Source organism: Parus major, chromosome 11, assembly GCF_001522545.3.
Source record: "Parus major isolate Abel chromosome 11, Parus_major1.1, whole genome shotgun sequence".
NCBI classification, from domain to species: domain Eukaryota; kingdom Metazoa; phylum Chordata; class Aves; order Passeriformes; family Paridae; genus Parus; species Parus major.
The window spans coordinates 19,783,888-19,796,222 of NC_031780.1; the positions used below are offsets into that span (position 1 = coordinate 19,783,888).

The following is a 12,335-nucleotide window of genomic DNA, read 5'->3' on the forward strand; positions in this document are numbered from 1 at the left end:
TCCCAGCTGTAGCAAGGCACTGCCTAAATCTGTTGTTGTTACTGATTCATATTACAGGAACAGAAGTGAAGTGTTTTGTCACCATCATCTGTAATTACAGGTCAGAAATAGTTCCAAGCCAGGTCTGGGATGTGTTTGTGGTTCATGTGATCATTTAGAAAGATGTGATGAACAGGTTCAAATCGAAATGAGCTATGCTCATGAAAAATATGCTGAATCATTTGCCTTTTTTTGTAATGGATCAATTGAATGAAAAACAAATTTTAATTGCAAGCTGACACCAGCCTGTCTTTTTGTGCTGTTTTTTGTGCCTTTTTTGTGCTATCATTGCATTTATTTGTATGCTTAGTATCTCTTTGATTCATCATAGCACCTGTTGCTGGATTTTTGGGGTTTGCAACATAAAATTGGAAATTAAGCCTTAGTCCTTACAGCCTTTGAGCCCTAAAAATCCATATAATTCCTCTGATTTGTGCTCAAAGCACATCAGGAAGCCATAAAGGAAGTTGTTTTAATGAAAGTGGTATTTTCTTTGTGTTTGTGTACTTGGGGGTTTTTGGGTTAAATGGAAATATTCTATGGTGACTAATTGCAGCAAGGCATCTCAGAAAAGACTCATGCAAATATTGTTTTAATTAGAATTGTGTGATTTAATAGGTTGCAAATAATAATAATAGAAATGTGAAGATTTGGTCTTTTCAGGTGTAGCCTCCCATTAGGAATTTAAACAGTGATGGTCTCCTTTATTAGTGCCACTGAAGCTGATTTAAAAATGTTTGAATATTCTAGGGTTGTTCTCTCACTTTTGAGCCAAAATTGGTCTCCTCACAGACAATCTTTGCCTAGGCAAAAATTAATTATTGATTCAGTTTTTCATTCAGAAATCTCAAAGTGGCTTTTATGCTCTTTATGGAAGAAATTTGCACTAAACTGGAGCAGTTAAGCGAGCTATCGAAAAAAGAACCTTCCATGGGCATGGCTGAAGGATCTGAGCTCTTCCTTCTGCAGTTCCAAGAAAGCTGGGGAAAGGAGGCAGCTTTTGACTGGTAATTTTGCTCTCACCTTTCTCTCTTTTGTGAAGGGTGACTCTCAGTAATTCCCTAACTTGTCAAGTTCTATAAAGATAAATGTTCCAGGGGCTGCAGTGTGAACCTCTCTAAATGAGTCACGATGTGGAAGTCTTTCATCAGGAGCGTTCCTGCTAGAGGGAGACCAAACTGAGGGGGACATGGAGATTGAGGAGTCCAGTAGGATTAAATTCAAAGTGGAAGAATGTTTTGTAGAGGAACACACTGGCCACACAAAGACCACCCAGGATGCTTTAGCAGTCTGGATTTGGGCAGCACTGCTGAAGCTGCCTCTGGAAATGAAGCTGTAAGTGCAGAACCACAGACTGAATTTAGATTTCTGCTTGTGTGGGGGCTGCCAGCTCTTCAGCAGGAGGTTATGGATCCGAGCAGAAATGGATTGCTGCCTGGAATTCTGTCTGCCTTGGTCTGGGAGCTCAATAGACCTGCCTGCAATCATTAGCTTTTTGATAGGTTTTCTCTCTTTAATCTTGACTGTCTGTCTCATTTCTGGCACAAACCAAAGAGACCATCAGTCACAGCACAAGTGTTACTCAGATATTCATACATATCAGTTCTTAGGGGAAAAAATATTTAGGGTTGGCTTAGCATGTAATTACAGCGTTAGTAGTTGCAAGTAAGTTGGCTTTAGTTGTCATTTGTGTCCTCCTCAGGGTGTCACTGAGAGCCACTCACATAATAACAATGACTGAGACTAGCATGGGCTGGGCTGCAGCTTTGCTGGCCTTGGAGCATCCAGGGAATTATGAGAATTCTAGTTTGTCTGAGAAGCACAAGAACACAATTACTATTTAAAATAAACTCTACCAAGAGCTTAGACGTTACTTGAAATGACTCTATCAATCACCATGTTCTTTAATAAGACTACCTTTCTTATGCTGGTTGTTTTCTTGTAGAGTTTATGCTTAAAACCAGACAGCCTCTGTCACATTTATCTTAAGTGGATCTCCCCAGGGCAGCAAGTAAATGTAAAACTCTGTTTACAGCCATTTTTCCTTTCCCAAGCCTTTTAATATCACTCTCTCAGGCTTATTTCTGTGTCATTCACTCCATAATGTACTAAGTTGTCTTCCTGCTTTCCCCTGCTTTATGTGAGGTACAGTGAGCAGCAGTCTCACCCTCACGAGCACAAATTAAATCAAAGCTTGGGGGAAATGCCATACTTCCATGATGAATCCAGAGGTGGATGCTGACAGATAGCACATCACACTGTTCAGGGGGTTATTCCTCTTCCCTGCACAATGACTTCTGTTTTCAAAGGGCCGTCATTTTCTGGCTTTGTCTATGGTTTCGTAACGCCGAGTCTCAAAGCTGCTACAGGAAAATGTGGCTACATTTCAAAAACTCTTCTTTGGAGCAGCTGGGGATTATTGGCTTTAAACATCTCAGTAATCCAATACAGTGCTATAAAACATAATTTAAAAATGCAAAGGATTAAGATTTCCTTTCATGGGATTCTACAGAACTCAGAATAGGATTCCACAAAACTTGCTTAGCATTTTTGAAGCAACTTCTATTGTCAAGATGAAAATCACCAGTTCTGTAAATATTTCACTTCTGTATTTAGTACATACAAATCTTGTCATGACCTAGAATTCCTCTGTGGTAGGATACCTCTAGAATCTTGTCTGTTTGCTAACCAAATAGAAAGTTATATATAAGTTACATAAATACTTATCTCTGCAAAACTGCAGCCTCAAATTCTAATCCTTTACATTGCAGTGTAAAGTGCTCCCATGCAAAACACAGAACATGAACTGGGGGAGTGTGAGGTTCTCATTATTCAGTGCAATAACTAAGAGAATTTTTTTCCCCCAAGTATCTTTAAATATGAAGAATTTCCCTTTCTGGACTAAATACTTTTGTCTCATAAGACTAATTATGTTCTGTGAATGGCACAGAAAACTTTATACCAATTTGCATTCAGATGAGGATTGTTTGCTGTTCTCTCCAGTGAGGACTGGAATGTGCTCCAGCAAGAGGGACCCAGAGCTGCAGAGGGGCTCACAGGGAGTTACTGTTACAGGGCTGCCAGTCTGCTTTGGAATCACACACTGGGAAAACTGAGATTTACCAGCTACATACACAGCAGGGATGTATAGAGATCCAAGCTCATGTCATCTAAACAAAACATTTTACATGAGACCAGTGCACACTGGCCTTTATTAAAAAATTCCAGGATGGTTTGGGCTGGAAGGGACCTCAAAGCCCATCCATTCCCACCCCAGCCATGGCAGGGACACCTCCCACTGTCCCAGGCTGCTCCAGCCCCAATGTCCAGCCTGGCCTTGGGCACTGCCAGGGATCCAGGGACAGCCCCAGCTGCTCTGGGCACCCTGTGCCAGGGCCTGCCCACCCTGCCAGGGAACATTTTTTTCTCCCTAATATCTGTTCTAAACCTTCTCTCTATCAGTTGTCCTGTCATTCCACACTCCTTGTGCCTCATTCCCATTAAACACAGATAGGCATGACCAGATGCTGGGTTTGCTCACAGGCATGGAGTCAGTTTGATGCAGAGGGAGTCCTTCAGTTTTTAGTTCTCCTATTTCACATGGGATGAGTGAGACTTATGGCACTGAGAGAGGGAAATGTGCTGGTGCCATGTCACAGTGATGCCCTGGGAGAAGGGGTTCATTTGAGCAAGCAAAACTCCATCTCTGATCATCATCTCATCATCTGGGATGATTTCCTGACTGGAAATACACAGGAAGCCCAAAACTGCTGGGGCACAGCTGAAAGCTGATGTGTCATCTCCCAGTTCAGCTGTTCTTTTAAAGGAGGCCTTGCAAATTTTAACACACCAGTGTCACACTTCCCTGTGTGCCTAAGGGTAAATTCAGCCTGGCCTCTAGTTCCAGAGGAAAAATGTAATAATCCAAATTTGAGTCTTGTCCAAATTTAGCACACCTAGAATTTAAAATTTCAGCCATTTTCAGGACTAAAGGGTTTATTTGAAGAACTGGCTTTGCCATATGTGTCATGCAACTAAATGAGCTGCAAAGCAGTTCTTGATATCATAATATTCTTTTGTAAAAATAAAATGAGAGGCCCTCTTTAGCATAAGTTTGTCATGAAGTCCAAGCTAAAAAACTGGTTTGGTCTGATAATGTGTAACAGTTTAAAATCAAAAAGTAACTGAGAGAATTAAGTTAAATGTGCAAGGTACTGATTCTTGTTTTCACTTGTTCCATAAATAATAAGGAAAAAGCTATCAATTTACCTTTTTACATCATTTTCTTGAAATGACTCAAGGAAGAGAACAACATTTTGTTAAAGAGGAAAAAAATCTAATTAAATGTTAAATGTGGGAGACTGGCAGGTTAGGGCTGAGTAGTTTTCTGCAACAAGAAATTTGTATCCTTCAAAAATCTTTTCTGATTAATGTACACCCAATTTCTGGAAAATTGGTAGGCATCAGGGGTTTGCATGGAGCAATCTGCAGGAGGATAAAGATCTGTGGCAGACTGAACTCCTCCCACACTCATCCATGCACAGGAGGAATGAAATCCTTGTGCACAGGACTCTTCCACCTCCCTCACCTCATGTGTTTTAGTAAAAACTCCCAAAGCAGTTATGTTTGTGATATGTACTAAAGATTTACTAGTGGGACTCGATTGATTATTGGGTCTGGAGATTTGTTCCCCACTTGCTTTTCATGAGAGCTGCTGGTTTTCCATCAGCCCATGGAAATGTTATTGTCTGGGGAAGGGACACACTCCGTGCTGAGCACTGAGGTTAAAGGGTGCAGTGGGAGCCCTGGGGCTGCTCAGAACAGCCCCAGCCCCAAAGCAGGAGTCTGTCCAGGTTCTGGGGAGCTTTGCAGAGCCCACTCCCATGGGGAAAGGTCCCTGCCCAGCTGAGGACATCACCTGGCCACTGCAGGTCCTGCCCTGCCTCCCAGGGCTCCTCCAGCTGTGCCCCACCTCCACCCCTCTGCCCAAAACTCAGGCACTCTCAACTCCAGAACTAATAAGATCCAATATTTATTCTGTCATTAAAAAGCTATTCATTTCCTTGTCTGATGATAAAATTATGGTAAAATAAATCCTTCATCTTTTCAGCTAATTCTAATTACAGCTAGAATATCATTTAGACTGGGAGTTTGCTATATTTACTTGATACTTTTGCAAAACATTTCAGAACATAATCATCCATTATTATATTGCAACACTGTGATCTTGGCTGCCTTCTGCCAAATGTATTCCTGAGAACAATTGCTATTTTAATGCATCATCCAGAAGTTATGGCCTAGACAAATCAGAAAAAATTGTTTAGTCTATTATAATTTGGCTTATGGTCATTTAATAGCATGCAGGAAATCATCATGAATGCTGAGGATTATTGTTTCCATAAAAATAATGAAAGGAATTTAAAGTTGGCTAAACTCCACTTCTGCCACTGCTCTTGTCATTGAAATAATCTCTGGTGCCTGTTCATTTTTTGCTGTTGATATCTTGGAGCAGTCATTCAGGTCTGGGTGAAGCTGTGTGAAGTACAGTGACTTTGCAGAGTGGCTGCTTGCAGTATGGTTTCCACATGGACATGGATATATTATTTTCCAGGTGTTAAGATATGTTCTTGATTTAGTTCTTAAATGAACAGCATATTTCCATTAGGAATATCGATGGGTGTTTCTAACGGTCAAAGAACAGACTTTTCTTCTGTTAAAATTGAAACTGGTGAGGTTTGTATTAACAACTACAAGCACACAGCACAGCCATGCTGTCTGTGCAGCTAGAAATGCCCAGCATGCCTGTTCTCACAGCTATTTAGGGACATATTTTATTTCCATGCAGACATTTTGATATACACCTCCCCATGCAAGTGGTTTTTCAGAGTATGGACTAGACTTTTAAAACATTCCTTTGTCCTGCATGCCTCAAATGGTATTCAGGGATTTCACTGTATTCATTTGCCTTGCTGATGAGATCAGACCTTGTGTAGTGGCTAATAAACTCTTGTTCACCCTTTACCCCTGATAATCTGTTATTCAATACCAAAATAGCCAACATTTGTTTGTGTACAGTTAAAATATATTAATGGAATTCATGCTTTTGAATACAAGTCCATCTTGGTTCAGCCAGAGTCTGAGTCTCCCCAGGGGCAGCTCTGAGCTCTGCTCTGCCCAGGGAGAGGCTGGAGCTGGGCAGGCTCAGAGCAGGGAAAGGTTCTGCTTCCCCCAGAGGTGCTGGCACTGCCCAGGCTCCCCAGGGAATGGGCACGGCCCCGAGGCTGCCAGAGCTGCCAGGGATGGCCAGGGGGATTGCTGGGGGGTCTGGGCAGGGACAGCAGCTGGGTCAGTGATCCCTGTGGGACCCTTCCCACTCAGGATATTCTGTTTCTATGAAACTTGGAATCTACTATGCTCAAGGAAGTGGGAAACAGCTTTTCTTACAGATTTTTTAGGAAAATTCGGGATTTCAAAATTATACATCACAAACTTCTAAACAATAAAGTAAAAAAGTCAGGATGTGATTTGTGGTGGATTAACCCCAGCCAGCAATTGAGCACCACACACTGCTCACTCCCTGCTCCTCCCCGGGGTTGGGGGCAGAGATTTGGGAGAGTAAAAGTGAGAAGTCTTATGGATTGAGATAGACACTTTAATAGGACAGAAAAGGAAGAAAATGGTGATTACGATAATGAAGAAAGGATTTGAATATACTGAGCAAATGATGTGCACTGCAGTTGCTCATCACTCACAGATTTCTGCCCAGCCAGCTCCTGAGACTCCCCTGGCCAGTTCCCCCCAGTTTATGTGCTGAGCACAGGTCTGGAATATCCCTGTGGCCAGCTTGGCTCAGTTATCCCAGCTGTGTGCACTCCCAGCCCTTGGTGCCTCCCCTGCAGCCTGCTGACAGCTGAAAAGTGCTTGACTCAGTATTAAACACTGCTCATCACCAACTCAAACTTCAATGTGTGATCAGCATCGTTCTCTTCCTAAACCCAAAACACACCTCTGGAGCAGCTACTGGGGGGAAGATTGGCTCTAGCCCAGCCAAAAGCAGCAGGGTTTGGCCAAGTGTCCCCTGAGACTGGCTTTGCTGCAGCTGAGGGTTGTCTAACTACAGGCAGAAATACCCAAATGCCTCAAAGATTGTGACTTTTTAAAAAAGGCTGCAACCATTCATGGCAAATCAGTCTGACAAATCTGTGCAGTGTCTGAACCCAAGTGCAGCACACAGAATTTTCAGATGGCTTACTGGAGCAGCAGCCCAGCAGCCATCCTCACACCTGTATTCCAAACTCTCAGCATTATGAGGTATTTTTCCCCAAGAGAAAAAGAATTGCTTTATAAATTGTTTAGCTCTTTTTTCATGTTTTCTGATTGAGATAGAAAGAAACCGTAGGCTTTCAGCAGCTGAGTTATTGTTGAAATGTTTTAAATAGATTGTTTGGAAAATAAAGCAAAAAAGAGATTTGGGGGTTTTTGTTTAGTTTTTTATTTTTTTTTTTATTAATGCTACTCTTTCATTTTTTAATGAAATTTATTTTAGCTTTAACTTAAAGAGTGTCTTGTGCACCTTGTCTTTTATAATACAAGTAGTTCATGAAAATCCAGACTGTAGCTGGTTTGAATTTAAGTAATTTCACAGCTTTCAGTGGAAGCCAGTCAAGTTATGCTATTGTAGATTTTCTGAGGATAGGAGTCAGAGGTTTTGCTGCTGCAGTGAACATGATGTGAGTGAGCAGAGCATGACCTCCAGGAGGGGAGGAGGGACATAAGGAGGCCAGGGACACTTTGTTGTAGTTCCAGCTTTCCTGGCAGCCTGTCTTACCTGGGAGTCCCTTCCTAAAGAGCCGGCTTGGAACTGCTGCCAGCACAGAGCCCTTTGACTTTATCAACCAGAAGCAAATGGTCTTAGGGACCTGTTTTTAGCCCAAATGGGACCTGACCCAGCCAGATCCCCCTGCCCTGGGCTGAGCCAGCAAGGGCAGCAGGGGAGGGGATTGTGCCCCTCTGGCCCTCAGGTGAGACTCCACCTGCAGAGCTGCCCCAGGCTGGGCCCAGCACAGCAAGGAGCTGGAGCTGCTGCAGAGAGCCCAGAGGAGGCTCCAGGATGAGCAGAGGGATGGAGCAGCTCTGCTGGGAGGAAAGGCTGCCACAGCTGGGATGGTTCAGCCTGGAGAGGAGAAGCTTTGGGCTGAGCTCAGGGTGGCCTTGCAGGGCCTGAAGGAGCTGCAGCAAAGATGGAGAGAGACAATTGCCAAGGGCTGGAGGGACAGGACCCAGGGAATGGCTCCCAGTGCCAGAGGGCAGGGTCAGATGGGATATTGGGCAGGGATTGTTCCCTGGCAGGGTGGGCAGGCCCTGGCACAGGGTGCCCAGAGAAGCTGGGGCTGCCCCTGGATCCCTGGCAGTGCCCAAGGCCAGGCTGGACATTGGGGCTGGAGCAGCCTGGGACAGTGGGAGGTGTCCCTGCCATGGCAGGGGTGGGGCTGGATGGGCTTTCAAGTCCATTCCAGCCCAAACCATGCTGAGATTCTGGGATTCTCTGAAGTGGTGGATGAGAGAGAATAGTCTTCTTTAGCTTAAAGACATGGAACCTTATTGCTTCATCTCTGTACATGGACATGTAGAGGACAGAACAAAAGATAATAAACAATTTTTGCTTTAAATCCTTTTTAGTAAATTAGCATTGATCTGTGATTAACATTTTTTTCCAGCACTTCACACTTGAATAGCTGATAATAAGCACTGTGTGTATCAGCTTGGCTCTACCATTCTAGTTAAGCAACATTATAAAGTGTTTACTAGTTTACATAACAGTATTGAGGAGGTGGGGAAGAGTGGGGGGATTTGTTTGCTTATGTCTGTAGCTGAGATCATTCTGTGATGTTAATGGTGAATGACTATCAGTGAGTTTAATTTTCAAATGCACCCTAAATCTACTAACATAAGCCGTTTATTTACAGATCTATTTTTTATTTTTTCACAACAGGTTTAAAAATGCACAGCTGTCTATGAATATCTTCATATTCCATGTTTGGAGTATGTAGGTTCTTTATAACATTCCAGTCCCCTCTAACTGCTGCACATGAGTGATCCCTACAGCACAAATCCCATAGCTTTTGATTTATTTTTTTTATGCAAAGCTGGGTGCAAGGCAAGTGCCCAAAATAGGTGAAATCTCAGTTTTCAAGCTCTTTAAGTCTTCCATTGTTTTCATCCCTCAGCAAGATGGAGACATGAAACAAAAAACACAGACCCTATGCTCCACACTTTACACACATACATTGTGTCCAAATGAAAGCATTTTCCTAAGCAAAATCATAGGAATGGTTTTCCTTTTCATGTATTCCATGCTGGTGTGAGTAATCAAGTAAAATGTAACAATAGGAAAAAGTCAAAAGGATACAACAAATCTATTTAATAAATATGCTTGGGAAAGCCACACTATATTTGCATCTATGTGTGAGAATGTCATTTCACTCGTTATGCTGGAGCTGGTTTGGTGCTGTGGTTGAAGTGATTTCAGTTTTCAGTAAATTGAAAGCTGATCTTTTTTGGGGAAATAAACCCAAATATTTCATTCCTTATTCATGAACCCCTGTCAGCCAATGTACTTTTATGTAACTGTAAAAGGGATGTGGAAGGAGGACATGACTGCTTAGGGTGTGAGAAAGACAACCCCAAATGAGTGGGTTTGGGACTAGTGAGATGTTTGCCCGTGGCTGGAGTTACAGAATGTGCTGTAGCTTCAAGCTTTTGCCTATATTCACATTTTCTCTGCTGAAAATATGAGTAAGAACTCCTTATTTAAAAAATAATTCTGTTTTACAGCTGATGGTAGCATATATTTATACATTTGCCTGTGTAAATATAGCATCAAGATTTTTATCAGTATATTGCAGAAGAGTAAAGTTGAATCCCACCAAAAACTAAACCAAACATTGTAGGGACCTTGTAAAATTTGTTGTTGTGCAAAGACTCAAGGAGAATATGTTGGAAACCCCAGAGACAAGTGAAAGTGGCCTTTGTGATGGATTGAGGGCTGCTTAGTTCAGGTTTCATTTTATTATGCAATTTCTCCCTCAAATATTAAATCTGACCTAGTGTTTTAAGAAGTATTAGAAAGTAGGAGATCAATGTAATCCTGGTAATTTGTTGCCCAGGGAAAGTAGGAAAAAATAGTTAAATCAATTGTTATCAGAAATATCTGAATGCATTTTTATTAGTTTGTGGCATTTATTGTGTCCAGCCCAGAGCAGCACACTGGCAATCAGTGCTGATAGTTCCTTGATCCTCTAAGGCACTTCCAAGGTCTAAATCCAAACTGGAGCTCCTTGGAACTCTGCCAGCCCCTGCTCCTGCCCAGAAAAAACAGAGGTGCTTATGTTCAGCACAAGGATCCGTTGATCATGAAAGGGCTGGTGCAGAAATATTGCATTCGTGATCAGTCTTGGGATCTCCCTTGTATCTGGACCTCTGCCTTAGCAGCTTATATCTAAGGCTTATATCTAAGCTCCAAAGAGGGATTAGGTCTAAATTAGGTGTTTCTACAGTTACCTTGCATCTTGGCCAAAATCTATTTGAAAGGATCAGGGGAAAGTATGATTCCCTATCTATATTTCAACTTCCAGCCACTAAGTGGCCAAACAAGCCAGCCAGGAGATTCTGCAAGGTGGCAGCTCCATGTAGCAAAACACCAGGTCTGCTCATTACTCAGGATTTCATCAGTATTGATGTATTTATTTTAATCTTACCTTGATATTTACCAAGGAAGTCCAGTTTTGTTTTGCTAAATAAAAAAACCCTACTACATCCTGAAAGAATTGACAATTTTTTCCATTTTCCCTTCTTCCAGGAACTGAGCTGGGAAGCTGCAGAGCATTAAGGTGATGTGTTTAATGTGTGGTGGCATCCTATGTGCACAACAGTTGGTCTGAAACTCCTCAGTGGCCCAAGACGTTCTGACTTCCAAGGTGGAAGGGGTAGATTCTCAGATACTCCTGTGCCTACACAATAACCAAAAATGAAGGAGGACCATTGTTTACACGCTGCTCTCCTCTGCCTGGGGGTGCTGTGCTACAGCCACGGCCTGACCACGGAGAGGCTCAACCACTCCCGGCCCTCGCTGCACGGGCACCACGAGAAGGGCAAGGAGGGACAAGTCCTGCACCGTTCCAAAAGAGGCTGGGTGTGGAACCAGTTCTTTGTTATAGAAGAGTACACGGGACCAGATCCTGTGCTGGTAGGAAGGGTAAGAAAGAATTCCTTTTTCAGGCATCAATTAATATTCTAAATTTTTTATTCTTTTTTGAGGGGGGTTTGTGGGGATTATTTTGTGGTTTTTGCTGTTGCCTTTGTGCTGTATAAGCTGTATCTTCATTTTCTGGTAGGTCAGTTGAGGTGCTAAGCAAAGTACTACCTAAGCCAATACTAATATTTCCATTGACCTCAGCACTCCTTGAATGAAGGTTCAGGCTGTTACTCAGCAAAACAGCAAGAACCCCATCAACAACTTGAGCCAAAATATGTCTCAAAAATATAATTCTCAGGTCTTTAAAAACAACAGTTAAAAATTGAATGTCTAACCCAGCAGCTCAGTAATATAGGTATCTTTTGATCCTCTCATTTTCAAATTATCAGTAAAATATATTGAGGGCTATGTATAGAGGAAGGTAAATATCTGTGTGCATGTGGCTATGTGCACACTTCCTGGAATTATTTTTTTATTCTGCTACTGTGTAATGCTAGTAAAATATAAACAGATAAATAAATCAGTCTATTTGCCAGTTTGTAAATGGGCAGCAGACCAGTGTTGACTTAACCCCAGCACAAAAAGGGAGGAGAAACAGGATCAATGTCAGCAAATACCATGCTGGGTATTCTGGTTTAAAATGGTGCAATTTGTAGATGTCAATATAAAATCAAATTTGGCTCAGTGTTTCCCTCATTTGTCAAACTGAAGTGTGCACTGGTTGTGGAATTAAGAATGTTTAGTAAGCATTTGTTGCTTCTTTTATATTAGAGAGGATGTAATTAAAAACTGGTTGGCTGTCACAGAATCACACAGAATCCCACAATCTCTGATGCTGGAAATCCTCCCAGCCCAAGGAGTCCCAGCTGTGCCCAATCCCCACCCTGTCCCCAGCCCAGAGCCCTGAGTGCCACCTCCAGCCCTTCCTGGGACACCTCCAGGGATGGGCACTGCAAACCTCCCTGGGCACTTCCAATCCCTGAGCTCCCTTTCCATGGGGAAATTCCTGCTCTGTGCCCCCTGAGCCTCCCCTGGCCCAGCC

At 42.6% G+C, this 12,335-nt stretch overlaps 1 protein-coding gene across 5 annotated transcripts in view; it reads left to right on the top strand.

Moving 5' to 3' along the window:
- Positions 1-12,335, top strand: part of CDH11 (cadherin 11) — an 82,622-nt gene that overhangs the window by 50,694 nt on the left and 19,593 nt on the right. For 4 of the 5 annotated variants that reach the window (XM_015640071.3, XM_019008024.2, XM_015640076.3 and 1 more), the window contains one exon: positions 10,898-11,293. In XM_015640071.3, the coding sequence (XP_015495557.1) occupies positions 11,066-11,293 (228 nt within the window). In that variant the 5' untranslated portion in view covers positions 10,898-11,065. Of the gene's footprint in view, positions 1-916; positions 1,047-10,897; positions 11,294-12,335 lie in introns of all 5 variants that reach the window. The other variant, XM_019008025.2, reaches the window with a different exon arrangement.